The sequence below is a fragment of the Artemia sp. Qi Xiang Cuo genome, chromosome 4 (assembly GCF_049724085.1).
Source record: "Artemia sp. Qi Xiang Cuo chromosome 4, ASM4972408v1, whole genome shotgun sequence".
NCBI lineage: Eukaryota > Metazoa > Arthropoda > Branchiopoda > Anostraca > Artemiidae > Artemia > Artemia sp. Qi Xiang Cuo.
The window spans coordinates 36,322,488-36,341,959 of NC_142797.1; the positions used below are offsets into that span (position 1 = coordinate 36,322,488).

The following is a 19,472-nucleotide window of genomic DNA, read 5'->3' on the forward strand; positions in this document are numbered from 1 at the left end:
AATGATGAATCAGTGTAGGTACGTGTATCCTTAGCAATATGTCGTTGATTCGTGATTCTATGAGGAACGAGCAATCTGACATTATTCCAAGAGGCTCTTAATTTTTCAATTGCCAAGGCAACAAAACTCATAACTTTTTGTATGATATATTGGGAAATATTAGGCTAATAGAGACTTTTAGGGAGAATCTTACGGTAATGTACGTTTTTTTTAAAGAGAAAGAAGGTTTTTTAAGGAAATTCTTGAAGTGAAGGAGCCCGTCACTGGTTTTTTAATGGAAATGTAGGTTTTTTAAAGAACAATCTTGGAGTCAAACAACCCCCTTGAAGGTTGTCCCCTACACCCTTAGCTTTTAAAGAATAATCTTAGTGTAAAAGACACCCTAACTGGTTTTTAAAGGGAAATCTAGATTTTTTCCTAATACAGAAGTAAGGTTTTTAAGGAAAATACTTGGATAACATAGTTTTTTTTTTAAGAACAATCTTAAAGGAACCCCTGAAGGTTTTCCCCTAGACCCATGGGTTTTTAAGGAGAATCATGGGGTAAAGTACCCGCTCATTGGTTTTAAATGGAATTGGAGTTTTTTTTTCAAGAACAATCTTACGGTAAAGGACCCCCTGAAGGTTTTCCTCTACACCCTTACTTTTTAAAGAAGAATCATGGGGTAAAGGACCCCCTAACTGATTTTTAAATGGAAATGAAGGTTATTTCTAATAAAAAAGCAAGGTCACGCAATAAGATGTTTATCCTTCCGATAGAGAAATAATACTGAAGTAAGGTCATGCATGATTGCGTCAACTAAAACTACTAAAAATTCCCAATTACGTAGGTAGACATCCTCTATTACATTACACCTGACCATTTAAATAAGGTGTCATGGGAATCGAGCGGCGTTTCTTCCGGGTGTCATGGGAATCTAGGGTGTGATAAAAGGAGTAAATGCCTCTGGGCCACGACGTGAAAGCTTCATGCAATAGATCGTTAAGAATTCCTTTAGAAGATTCCGTTGAAGAAAAAACTCTAAAAAATCATCACCTAGAATTAAACACTTTTTCCGTAATATTTTTTGGTTATCAAATCCAGTCATTTTTAATCACAGCGCTCTCACTGCTAATTATAAACTAAGAATCTCGCTAGTAACAAACTTCCTCTCTTTTATTGAATGATTCATGGCTTAATGAATGTGTTCGTGTTTAAACTATCATTGGTGCTTGCATGGGCGTTGTTTTTAATCAATTCACTTTTAATTTCCTTGCAGATAATCTCTTTTGGTGCTCTTTTTAATTTAGTCGCGATTTCTCTATCTATTACGATATCATTTTTACATAGGTAACCATTTCGGCGTCTTGGTAAGATATCTTGCATGATCTTGCGAGGGTACATTTGTCTTATTTTTGACTTTCCTTGAATTGTAATTTACCATTTAGGATTTCTCTATTTTTTAAATATGATGTTTATTCTTCCGATAGAGAAATAATACAGAAGCAAGGTCACGCATGATTGCAGCAACTCAAATTACTAAACATTCGCAATTACGTAGGTAAACATCCTCTATTACATTACACCTGACCATTTAAAACAAGGCGTCATGGGAATCGAGGGGCGTTTCTTCCGGGTGTAATGGGAATCTAGGGTGTGTCTTCCAGGGCATCATGGGAATTCTTCACATGGGCGTCATGGGATCCATGCAGAGGGTACTACTACTGAGCAAATTACAACCCTTTTTCCGAGGGCTCTGAGGGATCATTGTATTCTCAGAACTTGGCTATTGAATTTTTTGACTATGTTGCACAAAATCACCATGTCAAAACATTGATCACTGTTTGAGGGACATATAAAAACGGTGAGGGGAGAAATAGCTCCCTATCGATCTTCAACATCCTGCTTAGCATGCCCTGAAAGTTCAACATAGTACGCTCAGCTGTTTCTGAGATATTGCTGGTACGCCCTTTTGACAACCAGCATGCATATAGTACGTTTTAAATCCGTTCAGTACCCGATCAACATTTCCTGAAAGTTTCATTTTAATACTTGACTTGACTTGACTTTTATTTTCAACTAATAATACATCAAACTTAACTGGCACTTACAACACATTTTTTGAATAACATTATCAACAAACGTAGAAATGGTAAGAACGTATGACGTTTTATTAAGCCACTATTGTGACTTGAGCAGCGTCACACAATCTTTTATCATAAACCAAAACTCAGTCACTCTTTCTACTCTTTTCATACCATTCAATACAAATTAACTCAATTTAACTTTTTTTTTAACTTTTTGTTTTACAACTTAATTACAATTTAACATTTTTTTAAATAAATAAATAAATAAAAAAAAAATTTATTCCCACCCAACAAAAACTTTTTTAATCTAATTTTAAACTGAAACTGGTTTTCTGACTCCCTAATGCTCTCCGGGAAACAATTCCACAAATTAACTGCATAATTTCTAATTGAAAAACTAGATCGACTCGTACTCCTTACTTCTGAGACCAAGCTTCAACGACCTCTAGTCCTATGATGATGATAATCAGAATTAAACTTAAAAAAAATCTCTAAAATATTCTGGAGATAATCTATTAAGCACTTGGTAAGTAAACACTCCCGCCTGATGGTCCCTGATCTGATGAATATTTAAAATTCTAAAACTAATAAAAGATTCACGCGTATGCTCATACTGAACATACTCACCCAGTACTCGAAGTGCCTTATTCTGAAGAATCTGCAGTCTTTTAATATTTGAAGTAAAATTAGATGCATAAATACAGCAACCATAAACAATAAAAGGATGAAAAACAGTATGATATATATTTCTTAAAACAGTTAAAGGTAACACGTGTTTCAAACGCCGCATCACTCCAAGACCTCGTGCAAGTTTAGAAGAAATCATATTTATGTGTTTCTTCCAACTCAAATTATTATCAACATAAAATCCTAAATATTTATTTTCAAAAACCTGTGAAAGTGACAAATTTTCAAATACTACGGAAGCACTATTTACAATTTTTTCTACCCTACTAAAAATCATATAATTTGTCTTAGAAGTATTAACAGCAAGGTAACTCAAGGAGGTAAACACCAAAAGGTTTTCCAGCGTTCGGTTTGCTTTATCTACTAGTTCTTCCAGTGACTGTGCAGAAATCGTCAAAGCAGTATCATCTCCAAATGCTGTAACAGTTGCTTCAGGCATGTAGAACCTCAGAGTATCTACGTATACGAGAAAGAGCAACGAACCCAGGACTGAGCCCTGAGGAACTCCACATATTACAGGATAGACTCCACTAACAATGTCATCTATCATTACCTTAGTAGACCTTCCATACAAATATGATTTAAACCAATCCAAGCAAACATTTTTATCCCCAGACTAGATAGGCGACACAGCAGCAACTCAAAATCCACAGTGTCCAAGGCTTTTTTGAAGTCAACAAAGATCGTTAAAAGAATAAGACCTTTTTCTAGAGCTCCATTGATTACATCCAGAAGATGATGAACAGCATGGCTAGTAGAATGTTTACTGCGGAATCCAAATTGGCTGTCACACAATATTCCTAGTTTATCCAAATATTCATAAAGTCTCCTGTGAATTATCTTTTTATAGATTTTAGAAAAAATAGGTAATAACGAAATCGGTCACCAATTTGATAGTTCTTGTTTCTTCCCCCCTTTATACAATGGTATTACATTTGCCAGTTTAAGACCACTAGGGAATTCGCCGGTCTGGAGTGATAGATTTATTAAGTAAGTTAGACAAGGTAATATATAAACTAGGATAGCAATTACAGCTCTAAGATTAAGTCTTCCTTAATACTCGCGCCTATGTTCGTGAAATATTTTCAGAATTCATCAACCATTTCCTGTTTATCAGTGGTTTCACTTCCAGTCACCATCAGACTCTTTACTCCATCATTATCATTAGTCTTCCCTTTTAAAACCTCATTTATTAGTCGCCAGGTTCCTTTTGCATCACCACTTTTACCATCAAAATACCCTAAGGATTTAGGAGATCTAACATTAAACACTCTTTTTCTCAATAATACACCCTATATGTAAGCAATGGGCAACTAGCATAACTTACGGCCCTTGCCTTAAGGACTCTGGGGGCTATGGCATCCTCAAAGGCATAGTTATTTGACCTTCAGACAACTTTGAACAAAATTGATGTCTCAAAATTTTAGTCGCATGTCTTTAGGGGGAAGGCATATAAAAAGAGCGTGAGAGGGGGTGGTTGCCCTTCGACCCCTTGTCAGTATTAAAGATGGGAACTAGAACTTTCAATTTCCAATCGAGTTAGTCTCTTACGTCATTTTGCAGTCACCTCGTCGATATAAAGAGGCTCTGAAAAAATAATAATCAGTTGAAGCCTTATGGCTATTTACTATATGGAAAAACAGGGTGTTGCGTCTAATTAAACAAATTTTAATAAAGGTTATTAGCATATGAAATTTGTCTGAAGTTATTTTGACCCCCCCCCCTTTTTTTCGACGCTGGGGACCTCAATAATAATTTAAGAGGATCCCTCGCACCCCCCCCCCCCCCGCTCCTTCTTTCTCGCTTATTTGCAGTACTTCATACTTTGATTTTACTGATATTGTAAGAAGAAGATATTTTTAATGCTCAAATTAATCAATAACATCTGATCATCCGCTTGAGTGTCGTATTTCACTTTTAGGCTTCTATATAGTTTCCCTCACGCATAGCAACGAAGCTCCAAAATTTAAATGATGTCTCGTGCAAAAAATAAGATATACAGATATTGACTTGGTAAGGATTCAAGTGATAGCCAATTAAATTCAACGTACAACAATTGATGAAGAAAGATAGAAAAGTTTGTCTCACTCATTTTTTAAGGAGGAGGAAGGGTATGACCAATAGACCTCTGGAACTGGAAATCTTCCTCCTCCCCTAGAAATGTTGAAAATCAAATACAAAAGGATATTTGGATATATAGTTGATAAAAAGGAACTTTACCATAGCTCTTTCTTCCTTACCCTCACTTTAAATGATCAAGTCCCCCTCCAAACAGGATACAGAATGTACAAAATACAGAATGAAATATAAATAGGAATACAGAACAGACTGACCATACACAAAATGTTTTCTCAATCAACTTTTGCTCATGTGCGCATTTTTTCCTGATATGTTAAAAAAAAATCTCATATAAGACTAAATTCTGTTGATTTGAAAGCCATTAAATCTACTAAAGATTCAAGGAATAAATTATTAATTTCAATTAAATATTTAGCTGGCTTGAGGTAAAAATATGTAATACAGGAAAATAATAAGCTGTTTTCAAATTTTTATTTTTGGCTCTTTTTATTTTTTTATTGAAAATCAGCTACGCTAAACCAAGTCAAATTCCAATGTCAAAAAATAAGATCAAAATATTCATTTGGAAACTTTTTCTAGTTTAAAATGTTTCATATTTTCCCTTTTATGGTTTCGCTTTTCTTTCTTATATGTATTAAATAAGAAACTAATTTTTTTAACTAAAAGTAAAGCGCAACATTAGAACTTAAAATAAACGGAAACTATTCTGTAGGCTATTTGAGGGTAGTTGCCCCTTCTTCAACCCTTGCTCTTTGCACTAAAGTCTTTAAAAGTTCTTTAAAAATTATTCTTATTCAAATTCAAAGGCTCTTTTGTGTTTGAGCACCCTTTGTTATAGAATCGTGACAAAAAGTCAAACTTCAGGATCTTCGACTTTTTTTGGGTGTTTCCCTCCTTTTTTGAGAATCAAAAAAATGTTCGGTTTTTCCGCTTGACTTTGGCCTGCTATTTCTATTTCGAACAAAATTTTGAACAAGTTTGACTCTGTCACACAACTTTATTATTTAAAACAATAAAAACTTTTGCGAGAAAAGTTTTTGTAAGAAATTTTAATTAGAAATTGAATTGTTGTTATTTAAAAAAGGAATAAAAGAATGATAAAGAAATAAGTATTAAAAGTAGGATAAAGATAAAGTTTTAAAGAGTTTTGAGAAGTTTTAAAAGTAGGATAAAAATAAAGTATAAAGAGAATTGAGCAGCCAAAGGGGAAAGGTAAGATGATTAATAAAGGTAAACGAAATGAAGTGACCGCATAATGAGACATTCTAACTTTTAGTATTTTTTTTTTTTAAAGGTAGAGTTTTTCATTTCTATCTCTCTTTCTTTTTTTTTCTTTTTTTTTTATATTTTTATTTTGGGGGATGGGGGTAAAATTAAATTATATATCGGGGGAAATAGAGGTTTATGAAAAAGGATTTGAAAAGTGTAATTTAAGGTCACAATGGAAGGGGTGCCCTAAGGGGGAAGGGCAGCCTGAGATATCGGATGAACCTAAAAGGTATATGAAATTTGAAATGTAGTATACCTCTATTTTTATAACCTGATATATTTTGGAATGCTCAATTTTATATAAATCTAATATATGAATTTTTTTTAAGAAGTTTTTTTTTAAGAAAAGAGTAGGTGACATTATATAAGTTATGAGATATTGTTAAAGAAAATTTGAAAGTCACCGAGAGGAGAGGAGGCGGGAATTAAAAAAAAAAAATAAGCTTCATAAAAAAAAAAAAAAAAAATTTTGCGTAAAGAGCGAGGCGTTGAGGAGGGATCAGCCCCTTTCATATACGGAATAATTTCTGTTCGTTTTAAGTTTTAATGTCGCTCCTTACTTTCAGTTTAAAAAACTTATTTTTTTTTTAATTTCTGAACGTTTTTGAATTAATGTAGCTTTGATTTTGGCTCACCGCACATGAATAATTAAAATGAAATTGCATATTAGTTTTACTTTTTTTGGCTAAATGGCATTCTCGAAATTTTGATCTGATATAACTTACGAAATAACTTACGTAACGAACTTCCATATTCGTATGTTTTTATTACGCAAATGAGGAGTTTTCCTCCAAGTCAAAACCTCTCTCTTTTCGTTAAAATTCGAATTTTGTTCCAATTCTTTAAGAGAGACCCCTGAATCACATAGGCCGTTTAATTAGAATAGATAGCTTTTTTGAAAGTACTAAACAAACTTTAGCGTAAAAAGCGATGTATTGACTAGCGAGAGTATCTCTCATATACGTAATAGTTTTTATTCGTTTTAAGTTTTAATGTTGCTCCTTACTTTCAGTTGAAAAAACTTGTTTTTTTTATTTAATTTCTGATCGTTTTTTAAATAATGCTGAGAAATCTGGCGCTCCCCCTTTTAGAAATGTCCCTTCCCCCATGACAATATCCTCCATGGAAAAATCCTCCCACGTAGCCACCTCCTCCGACCCCCCTCCCCACCAGAAAAATCTCTCTTTAAAGCGTCAGCATACTTCCAAATAACAAATACTACATGTAAACAATGGGCAAAGTTTATAACTTGTAGCCTTTCCCCGGGGACTGTGGGGGATTAAGTCATCCTTAAGGACATTTTTATTAGGTTTTTGATTATGTTGAACAAAATGGCTATCTCAGAATTTTGATCCGGTGACCTAGTTGCCCTCTATTTTTTTGGCCAATTAAAAAAAGCACTAGAACTTTTAATTTCCGTTCGAATGAGCCCTCTCCCGATATTTTATGACCACTGGATCAATACGATCACCCCTGGGGAAAAAAACAAATAAACACCCATCCGTGATCTTTCTGCTGGCAAAAAATACAAAATTCCACATTTTTGCAGATAGGAGCTTGAAATTTCTACAGTAGGGTTTTCTGTTACGCTGAGTCTGATTGTTTGATTTTCATTAGATTCTATCACTTTTAGGAGGTGTTTCCCCTTTTTTCAAAAATGAGGCAAATTTTATGGGTAAAACTAAACTTGATGAAATTTATATATTTGAAATCAGCATAAAAATCCGCTTCTTTTGATGTATCTGCTGGTATCAAAATTCCATTTTTTAGAGTTTTGGTCACTATTGAGCCAGGTCGCTCCTTACTTACAGTTTGTTACCACGAACTGTTTGACAACATCTTGATAAGTTTCAGAAGAGTTCAAATCTAGTCAAACTGGTTCCTGAAAAAAAAACTAGAGATCTAACTTTTTTTTACCGCTTTGGGATATTGATCAACATTATTAGGTGGTTTTGTTATTGACATGCATAATTAACAGACAATGAATTGATCGGTGGCTTACAATAAGAAAAAGAATAAATAGTAGAGTTATTCAGTCTGCTTATTAACGACTAACTCAATAAGTGAAAACTATTTCTACCTTGCCCGAATAATTCGTTGGAAGCTCCTTCATTTTCTTCTTCTCTTATAAGCTGATTAACCACAAAACAGCCTAATAGTATTAATACAATTAACAGGGGAGAAACTTTTCCTCTTTTCTTCCTTTCCTAAAACAAAAAGTAAGGGATTACACATAGATTGACTCATAATATGGTAATCTTCTGTAAGAGCTTTATTTATTACGTAATACTATCATGGTCAATTAATTGGAACTATTTTCTACCTTCGGCAATATGGAAGTATGGACAAAATATATACTGTGAAGTATATGTTTATATGTCCGTAGAAGTATATGTATATGTCTATAGAAGTATATGTTTATATGAACACATACTGTCCATCAATATGGACAGTATATGTTCAGAACTTCCAGGAGGACACAGTGGCGGTTCCAGGGGAGGGGCGAGGGGTGCCCGCCCCCTTAACGTAGTCTAAAGTAGTGTAATTTACTTAATTAACGCAAGTTTGTGTTAATTAACTTGCTCCTAACGCAAGTTTATCGGATCAAATTATTTTGCCCCCCCCCCCTAAAAAATCCAGGATCCGCCCTTGTGAGGACAGAACTTCCAGGAGGGAAGACTTCTGAGGGGGGGGGGCAATTTGAAAAAAAAACGTAGAAAGTAGGCGCTATATCTGGATAGACGATCTCTTTATATAGGAAATATAATAACAATCTCAAAATTTTGAGGGGGAGCTTCGTCCCTAAGCCTCCCACTAGAACATGTGCCTAATATTGGGTGAAATAGGTCGAACCCTCTTCAACAATGCAATCGATAGGAAAAAACTTCCATTGTTAATTTTAGTTTGTTTAAGATTGCAAGTTCTTTATAAGGTCGAAATTGACAGTTTTAAGCTCTTAGCACAAGCTTAAGAAAAGAAAAACAGTCTCGTCAGATCAAGAGTTCCAATTATTTTTGTTTTTCTACGACAAGTAATGGCTTTGGTATATAAAAAACGAATAACAAGAAGGAACACATCTGTTTCTCTTTGTTTCTCTTTAAGCTTTGCATCCCCATAAAATGAATGAAAATACAAACTTTTCTTTTAGCTCCGAGGATGAGTCAATTTATGAGCAAAACAACAAAAAGGCTTATGGCTTCTTGGAGGGAAAATAATGGAAAAGAGAAACGTGGCAGAATATGTTTCCGTGTAAAAATATAAAGCCTCTTCTTGTGACATTATGATAAAATTTCGTGTATATTCGTTTCTTTGCCCTTAGACCACCTGGACATGTCTAAAATATTTCACAATTACAGAAGACGACACAAAAAAGGTATTTGAAGTTTTTTGGGAGAAAAGTTTATTTTTTCCAAGAAATCTTAGTTTGCAAAATATGTAGTGTGTCATGTGGAACTTAAGAAATAATATGTATTTGGAACATCTTTTTTTAGCAATTAATTAAAAAAAAAAATTCCACAAAGTAAGTTTTTCAAAGAATAGTAAAGAACTCCATTAAACAAAAATGAGCAAAAATGAAATCAAATAATCTACCAAGCGAGAAACTACCACAAATCAGCATCGATAAATAAATGAAACCCCAAATGAACAAAAATTACAATAAATCGCCGAGTCAAACCCAAAAAGAGCAGAAATTAACTTAAGTTGGGCTCAAAACCCCTATACCTTCCCAATGCCAGAACATAATTTGCACTTTACTGAAAAAAGTAAATATGTTTTTACTTTTATAACTTTAATATATCAAATAATATTAACATTTGATTACTAAATATCAGTAGCCTATATGTATATTAAACTGACGATGCATATTCATTTGTATTTTTTTCAGTAAAGTGCAAATTGTGTTCTGGTCTTGGGAAAGCATGGGGGTTTTGAGCCCAAATTATGTGAATTTCTGCTCGTTTTGATTTTGACTCGGTTATTTATTGTAATTTTTATTCGTTTTGGGTTTCATTTATTTATCGATGCTGATTTGTGGTAGTTTCACGCTTGGTAGATTATTCGATTTTATTTTTGCTCATATTTTGTTTAATGGAGTTCTTTACTTTACTTTTTGGAGTTCTTAGTTGCCCTCATAGTCAATCACTTTCGACTATTAAAAAAGGCACTAGCCCTTTGAATTTCTAATCAAATGAGCCCTTTTTCAAGTTTCAACGACAAAGATTTCAATAAAAACCTTATATGGCTCCGTGGTATGACTTAAAATGCTTGTCCTGAAGACTTTGGAGAGAGTTTCGTGATCAAAGGTATGCCTTCCTGAACTTTAAACTGCGTGGAACAAAATGGCTATCTCAAAATTTTAGGGACATATGTTTGGAGAAATGATGGGCGTCGAAGGAGTGTTAGTTGCCTTACAATCTCGTCTATTAAAAAGGGCACTTGCCATTTCAATTTCCAATCGAATGAGCCATTTTTGAAGTTTCTACGATAATACGTTCTATAAAAACCTTATATGCCCCCAGGACATAACTTACAACCCTTGCCCTGAGGGCTGTGGGGGCGTTGTCATCCTCAAAGACTTAATTTCCGGTACTTAAAACTATGTTGAACAAAATGGCTATCTCAAAATTTTGATTGGATGTATTTGGGGATAAGGTGGACGTGAGAGGAGTGTTAGTTGCCCTCCAATCACTTTTGACTATTAAAAAGGGCACTAGCCCTTTGAATTTCCAATCAAATGAGCATTTTTTGAAGCATCTACGACAACGCTTTCTATAAAAACCTAATAAGGCCCGGGGCATAATTTACAACCCTTGCCGTGAGGTCTGTGGGGGAGTGTCCTCCTCAAAAACATAATTTCTATCTTGAAATCAACTGCGATGAAAAAATGGCTATCACAAGATTTTATTGGTTGTGTTTCGGGAAATAGTGGGCGTGGAAGGGATGTTAGTTGCCTTCCAATCACTTCCAACTATTAAAAAGGGCACAAGCCACTCCAATTTCCAATTGTTCGACAAGTTCTATGACAAGTTCTTCGATACGAAGTGCCCTGCTCTAAAGGATAAAAAAAAATAATACATTGTGCCAACATCGTTCTTATGTGCCCATAGGGCATAACTTAAAACCCTTGCCCTGAGGGTTGTGGGGGAGTGTCCTCCTCAAAAACATATTTTCTATCTGGAAATCAACAACGCTGAACAAAATGGCTATCTCAAAATTTTGATTGGATGTGTTGGGAGAAATGGTGGGCGTGGAAGGGGTGTTAGTTGCCTTCCAATCACTTTCGGCTATTAAAAAGGGCACAAACCACTCCAATTTGAAATCAAATGAGCTCTTTCCGAAGTTTCTACGACAACTCCTTTGATACGAAGTTCCCTGGTCTAAAACCAAGAAAAAAAGAGAAAAATAATACATTGTGCCAACATCGTTCTTTACTTAGGCAGTGCTATTGCGCTGCCTATAATGACCGTTCTCTTCGACTTAAGCTGCTGACGCGCATGACATACGAGATTAGCCGAGGAGAAAATTTTTTCATTGCCCAATTTGTCATTCTCGCAAGAACATCAGGTATATCGTCTTATCGTTTTTGGGTAAGAAGATATTTTACGAGCTTTGTAGCCAGGGTTGCCATCGAGGTTACGTTCGTACCATTTTTGGTACGTTTTAAATAAAACGGTATGTTTTACGTTACAGTCTTAAAAATGTTACATTTTGTTACGTTTTTGAATTTATGTTACGCTTTTGAATAATGAGTATTTTTTTCCCGCTTGAAAAAATCTGCTATTCCCATTTTAATTACACTGACATGAGTATCGACATTCTTTCACATTGCGGACATTTAATCTTATTACCAAATCACTCAGTTTTTAGGATGAGAAAATACCCACTTCGCTTACTCGCATAGTAAGTTAAGATAACATTCTCTCTCATGAGCATAAGATTATCATTTGTTTAGTGACAAGTGACAATAGTCAGTTAGTCACCTCACCAACTTTCAGTCTCATCAGTGTTGAGTTTGAATCTTGTTCCGTCAACAGTCATACTGAAACTATATGGAAAAGGAGCTAGCTGAAGTCAGGAAGGAAAATCTATAATTAAAACATGTAAATAATAATAAAACCTATTTTCTTTATAATTTCTTTTTAAAGTAGTGATTATAAGATGATTTGGTACTTGTCAATTAACCGGTACACACGCGAGAAGTCAAGTTTGGTTAATGCTAATGAAATAAAACAAAATAAGCTTATGATGAAAATATAATAGTTTAGAAACAAATTTTGGCTATATATTCGCAAATTAGGGGGTTTGGGGAAGGGTTAAAGCATAGTATATATTAAATACGTACCCTAACCTCGGTACTTTTTTTCTCCTAAACCCCAAAAAACAAAAGTTTAAATATTGTAAACGCAATGACAAACCACGCTTTGCGATCCAATTTTCTATTGACTGATACCCGTTTGACTAGTTTCCTTTAGCATCTATCTTGCGTGTGTACCAGCTAATTGACAAGTGCTGAGGATATATATATTATTCTTTGCGTAACAACCTCGCCCCACTCCTTCTGATTGGTTGGACATAATATGACGTTATATACAAAACTTGCTCTTTTTATATGGGATTATGAACAGCTGATATTGAGAAAATATTTGAAACTGTATAAATGAGCCATTTTTTGGTTATATCTAAGCGTTAGCATCAAGGAGCGGGGTGTGTTAGTTGAGCCGGAATTTTCGATTTTATGCTAGACTTTTTACAAATACCATGGTCCCTTTTTTGTCATCATACCCTCCTCCCCATCTGAGGTCCCAGATATAATTGTATAAATACATTTCATCGTTGTGTCGAATCTTGCGATGACATTCTTTCTTGTTGTATTCTTTCGTGTTCTTTCATATTGTAAAAATTGATCTTTTTTTAATATATTCCTAGAGCTATATCCTGAACCATCAGGGGGTGGGTGTATTTTCAGAAAAGGGCCCATGATATTTGGAAATAATATAAAATCAAGAATTTAATGGTACTGTTAGTGTGTTTAGCATGTTCTCTTCAGAAAAGGACAATCACTAAATATTTGGCTTTAGAAAAAGACAACTAGACTAATGGCTATATGTATGAAGAAGATAAACAGTCTTGTATCTGTATAGGGTAAGCTTACAGGCTACTTAAAAACTGATTCATAGGGATCATGCAGGTTTGACTGGGGCCCCAACCCCCTGAAAATGTAAATTTCTTCGAATTGCTCGGCATTTCTTTATTAAATTATAGGTTTTTTTAATATCCCCCCTAACTTTTTTTTATTAAATCATTTCCAGTTCACTTTTATTAACTCACTGATCTTTTTGTTCCATCTTCCATCAATTTCTTAGTCACAAGATTTTTTTTTAAGTTGTGAATTATTTTTCAACTACTTCTGAATGTTCAGTTACTTCCCACTTTTATGAGTATAGCACAATGGTAAGAGCACTTCCCGAGGCGGTGTTAACTTAGTTTGTAATCTTGGATGAGACATTATATATATTTTTTTTTAATTGGAAAATTAATATATTTAGACATTTTTTCCAAAATCTATAAATATAAGTGAAAATTTGGGGCAAAAATCAATTCGTTTTTGCATAATTTGATCTTTTTTATCGGTTTTCCTCAACTCATCGACTTTTTCTGTTTATGCATTTGAAACCTAGGTAAATTTGGTGTTTATGTTATGTAAAACCCAATGCTTTTTGTGCCCCTTGTGTTCGATTATATTCATATATTCTTTAGAAAAAAAAATAATTCTCTACTTTTTATTTCATTTTGAAAATGAGTTTTTTTTTATTGTTTGACCTCCTCCCCTAAAAACTCTATGTACGTGCCTGGACTAGTGAGACCCATCAAAACAGCTTTAGGATAACATTCCTGGGGTTGAATTGTGTGAACTATTTTTTTATTTCTTGCTTTCTTTCGGTTGGGAGTTACGATTCAAATTACAAACGGAAAAATGCATTTTATGTAAAATAACTGCTGTTTGGTATACGAACTGAAGACAACAATTGAAATATTTTTTGTTCGATAAAATAAAAACAAAAAAAAACTCTTTCACTCTGAATTGCTCAAATCTTCATTTTGGACCGATGCAAATTTGAAGTTTGAAGAGGTGATATTGAGACCAAGCCGGTTTAAAATACTAGACGGGAAGGGAGCGATTAAAATGATTTTTTGGGTGTTTTTAAGAAGCTGGATTAATTAAGATCGTTTTTATTGAAATTTAACAAAAAAAATCTAGTCGTTTATATTCTTTTCTGAAAAAACTCTAAATTGTCCTGTGTTTATTGATTTGCTTTTATCTTGTACGTATTACTCATCAACTTTAGGTTAAAACACCAATAATGGCAATTAAAAACAACAACAACAAAATAAGCAAAATAGTATCCTGTGTATACACACATCGGGGGGGGGGTGTATTTCTGTTGTGCAGGTAAACTGGAAGCAGCACTTACAGTTGAATAAATAAGAATTTCCTGAAGGTAAAGAAGCACGAATTGTTATTATTATATACTTTTTAGAAACATTTTAAAAGTTGGAGGGAGGATTTTTGATGACAGGCAACAAATTTCGCCTCCCCCCTTTAAATAAGGCTCTTGATAGTAAAATTAATGCACCCTGCCTTGAAAAGAGACTTTCCTATCAAAAGTTACGAAAACGTTATTTTGGAACCTAAGACGATCAGAAATCATTCTATGATACGTCAAACTTATGTCAAGCAAAAATTACTATTAATGAACAAATCAATCCTAAAACTAATATAAATTAGTTAACAATGGAGTCGAACTTAAAACAAGCAGATACTACTACCACTAATTTGGTCTGTACTTTCTTTACAGTACCCTAAAGGCTTAAGTATCATTTGTGCTTTACTAAAAGTTATAAACTAGGTGACGGCTTACGCCACAACCATGACGAATATATATTTTGAATATTTTCTTTGGAACGAATTTCCAAAATATCTTAAACCAAATATTTTTGCGAGATTTACTTTTATCATTTTAAAATTCTAGTCACTTTTGCCTCTATATTTTCGTTTCACACCTTTTTCACTCATATGCATAGAATATTTGGTATTTATGCATTATATGGTACACAACGCTATATGCTGTATAGGGAAATGCTACAGGAAACCAGTCAAACGGATATTTGCAGCAGATAAATTGATGGAAAAGCGGAGTTTGTCTTTGTTTTCACAATATTTAAATTATTGTTTTGGGAGTTTAGGGGGGGAAAGGTACCTAGGTTAGGTATTTAATATACCCCCACCCTCCTGTAATGTGCAAATATATAGCCCAAATTTGTTTCTAAACTATTATATTTTCATCCTGTTTTATTTTATTTCCCTAGCATTAACCAAACTTGACTTCTTTCGTGTGTACCATATAATGCATAAGTACCGAAAATTCATATCTAAATGAAACTTTTAAAACATGCAACGACGATTTTTAAATCGATAATTTCCTATCAAAGCACACACAGCGCAGTCTTTTTTAGTTTGGCATCAATAAGACCAACTTTCGTTGTTGGTAATTTTCATTCTTTTTAATCTTGACTTTATTAAATTTCTTATTTATATTCATGTAGGTTTGATTTGTTGATTTATATTAACTTCTGTTTGTCCACTTCGACATATTATGTGAACATTTGAGCACCTTTCGGGTTTAATATCACGCTGTTCTTTTATTTAAAACATTTGTTTTAAACAAGTTTTTTAAAATTAACTTCTGTATAGTGTTAATTAACATTTTGTTAATATGATCTAATTGCAGGAATAATTCACCATATTTATCATGTCACACCTGGAAACACATTTTCATGACCTTTAATAAAAATTGCTCAGTTGAAATTTTCATCTGATGCCTTGGGTTTTGTGGGGGCATGTGGGACAATTTTCTTTATTGTTTTTGTGGATTTATTTGCCTTTGTCCCCCTCTTCTCCATTTCATGCCCTAAAATATGAAGCATTTTTTTTTTTATAACAAATGACACTGAGATCAAGTTAGAGTAGCTCAGTGTACTTTTTCATGTAATAATTTCTAAAAAAAAAAAAAATACAAGTGGTAGCTTTTATTTTCTGTATTAATTACTCCCAGTAATCACCAGAGGTGCTAAAATAAACTATTCTAATTCTAGCATTAAGATATACTAAATTTTGAAGCTTTTCATAATCTATGCCACATACGAAAATAAGACACAGCAGCATTCAGTAAAACACTGTGAATTTTTGGGCAGTTTTTATTATCTAAGTACTCTAAGTAATAACGATAATATTGCCCGCTTAAAAATATTAGCACCTCTATTTTCGTTAAAATTGGGGAAACTCCTAGTTCGCTTTTATCTTGGGTCCAACACCTATTTGACTTACATTAAACACTTTCTTAAGAATGCCTTATGAGAATGATTCAATTATGTTTTTTTAGTGTTCCTGCATATAGTAAATACTTAAAATAAGTTATTGAATGGCTGAAAAAAAAAATCGTTAAAGCGAACAGAGCTGTTCTAAGTTTAGAAAAGTATCGTGTCCACTAACACCCTCTTTTCTGAGTATGCTTATTTTGGTTACTTACTTGGGCAATTGTGACAACCTACCTTTTTTATTTCGCATTTTTCCACCATCCTTAGCTTCAGTCACACTCAAATTTCTGCTGAAGACTGTTCCAAAGCAAGAGAGATATTTCTATCCAAACACAAAACTGTTGAATTAACTACGTTGAGATCTAGTAATCTCCAACTTGAGTTGGTCGATCGATAGCGATTGCCTCTCCCACAGGCAATTTTAATGTTTACTCTTTCGAAGAAGCAGAATACTTGATGAAAGAAAACAGACAAATTGATATTTGATAGAAGCAATGGAGATGTTCCCACCAGGGATATCACTTCTCAAAGCTCAGGGGAAAGCAAGTTAAATCCTGCAGCACGGAGTTTATTTCTTACCAAAGAAAGAAATTAAAAGGAAAACATAAAAACAGCAATGAATATGAATCTAGGATTACACCAGATTTACGAATAATTTAAACTAGTCAGAGCTTAGTTAACTCTTAAAAACGATGAAAAAAGTAGAAAAAACTGCGCAAAAAGCCCTTTACTGCCATTATGCACTGAAAATATAATACTAAAAAATAGTCTTTCAAATTATGGTCAAGGAGTGTCTAAGCTCTCTGAACCCTCCAGCTTGATAAGGCAATAACAACGGCGTTCAAAGTTAAGATTAATTTCAAAATTGATTTCGAAACAAAAACTTTTCAAAGAAAAGAAAAGAGAAACATGAAAACCTAAAATAAATTGATTTCACATATTATCCAATGTTAACTTCAGGTGAGTAATGACCAAGCTCAGAAGCCCTTCAATACCAATTTTGTTTGAAGTCAACTACAATTTTTGAAGTATTTACTTAGCATATTTAGCTTTGGCACTTATTCAACACTGTTATAAAATTTTGTTAACTATGTAGTTAACAGTTTTTGTAAAAACCTAACAGCCTTTGTGAAATACCCAGTTAGTGTCTCTTTATTTGGAACGTTCATCGTGCAATATTAGTTATTGCAGGTTTATACAATGACTAGCATATAATGACTTTGAAAAATTTGGTAAATTATTCCTGAACGATTATGAGTTGAAAGTCACACCGTACTTTATGTATGGAATATCAGGGCTTGGAAAGGCAACCCCCTTTATCGTGCATATTGAATATTCTTCTATGACTCTGATCTCACAAGGTTTAGTAATTCTCAACAATTGCTGTTTGATGGAAATCCAATGTTTGTGGAACATTTACTAAATGTGCTTCGATTCGAAACTCCTAGACTACAGTTATAGTCTCAGGTTTGTAATCAACAAGGTCCCCTTTACAACTTTGATAGCAGCCAAATTTTATTCCTGAAATACACACTTTATTTTAATTTAGGACATTCAGAAATTGATCCCGACCAAAAAGGGATGGAGAACTGCTTTGGTCGTTTTGCCAGACTTTTAACTAAAGGGAGTTGAATACATATTGCACACACTGTTAAAGACAGAGGGTCGGAGACGGATGATTAACACTGTTTACCAAAAGAAACCGTAGATGTAACATATTCACTGTTTACCAAAGGGGGTTGGAGGCGGAGAGGTCGCACTAAAGGCCAAAGGAGTTTGAAGACAAGAAAAATCAAACTTCCAATCAAAAGGGTCGAAGACAATGCGTACGAGCTGCTCCCATGGGGTCAGACATGGATCAAGCACTTTGTTTAAAAAAGGGTGTCGGAGACGCAGATTTAGCCCTTTTGATATCCTTTTCAGCCCATCTTCGAATTAATTTGAGCTATGCGAGCGTCTTCAGCTCCTGCTGGAGCCAGAACTAAATTATAAGAACTCATTAGAACTTACAAGCCCAACCCTTGAAGTTCTCACCGGGTATACCACTGAATTGAATCCTTTCCTCTCGAGAAGCTCCCCAACATACTTTCTGGGGTGTCCTTAATGTCTACACTGAGTTTCCCCATGACCTCCCCCTTCATGAAGAGTTTCGGTCATTAATGAGTTTCTCAGCTTTTCACATCCAAACTGAAGCATTAAGTTGTCCCAGAGTTGTCATTAAGTTTTCTTAATGAGTCTGGCTTATAATAATATTTGTAAAAGTACGTTTTTTAATGAAGCTTTAATCCAGGTCTAACAGTATTCAAAAATATTGCTTCTATTGTGCAATAAGGGTAGTTAGTGATTTTGTAAAGGATAATTCACCAAAAGTGTGTGCATCCTCTTTTCTTCATGTCTGACCTTTGTAGTCTAAAATCGAATACTAAATTCCAGCAGAAAGTCCTAAAATGAAAATACTAGGAAACACAGGCTACCTTGAAACATGTAAACAATACTGAACATACAATACTGAATTAGAGAAAAAAAAATCATAGTGAAACATGGAATTTTTTTTTTAATAAATACTTTGGGTAGTTGTACTAAACTGGGAAAATGGAGAGTAACGTAAGAAATATGTATATTGGTGGTTAAAAATAACACCCATACACTTTCTCCAGGTAAATAATACTAGCGTATTTTTCACAATAAAGTGATTATTTTTTTTTTTATGGAAAGACGGCTTGATTTTAGAGCCTGCTTAAATATTTAATACAATATATGCTTAACAACGGGATAATTTCCCAACGACAATAAATGATAAAATAAAGTAAGAAAATCAGATACTCCTCGATTAGTTCTAGAGCCTGTTTTCAATGTCAGAACCTTGATATAAAAAAAAGCCAGTTGATAAAGAATAAGAGAGCCAAGAAGAAGAAAACAATCATCAAACGAAAAGTAATTTATATGAAAAACTTAGTTCCAGAGCAACAAAAAGGCGTTTCCTCGACAGTAAAA

The 19,472-nt window shown here is 33.8% G+C and overlaps 1 protein-coding gene across 1 annotated transcript in view; it reads right to left on the reverse strand.

The window, feature by feature from the left end:
- The window catches only part of LOC148953062 (sodium/potassium/calcium exchanger 5-like), a 64,420-nt gene extending 47,581 nt beyond the window's left edge, over positions 1–16,839 (reverse strand). Inside the window, exons 1-2 of the mRNA XM_089087856.1 lie at positions 16,713–16,839; positions 8,182–8,308 (exon numbers count right to left, since the gene is read on the reverse strand). Of these exons, the coding sequence (XP_088943982.1) occupies positions 8,182–8,308; positions 16,713–16,739 (154 nt within the window). The 5' untranslated portion in view covers positions 16,740–16,839. The remainder of the gene's footprint in view (positions 1–8,181; positions 8,309–16,712) is intronic.
- Between the last annotated feature and the right edge of the window lie 2,633 nt (positions 16,840–19,472).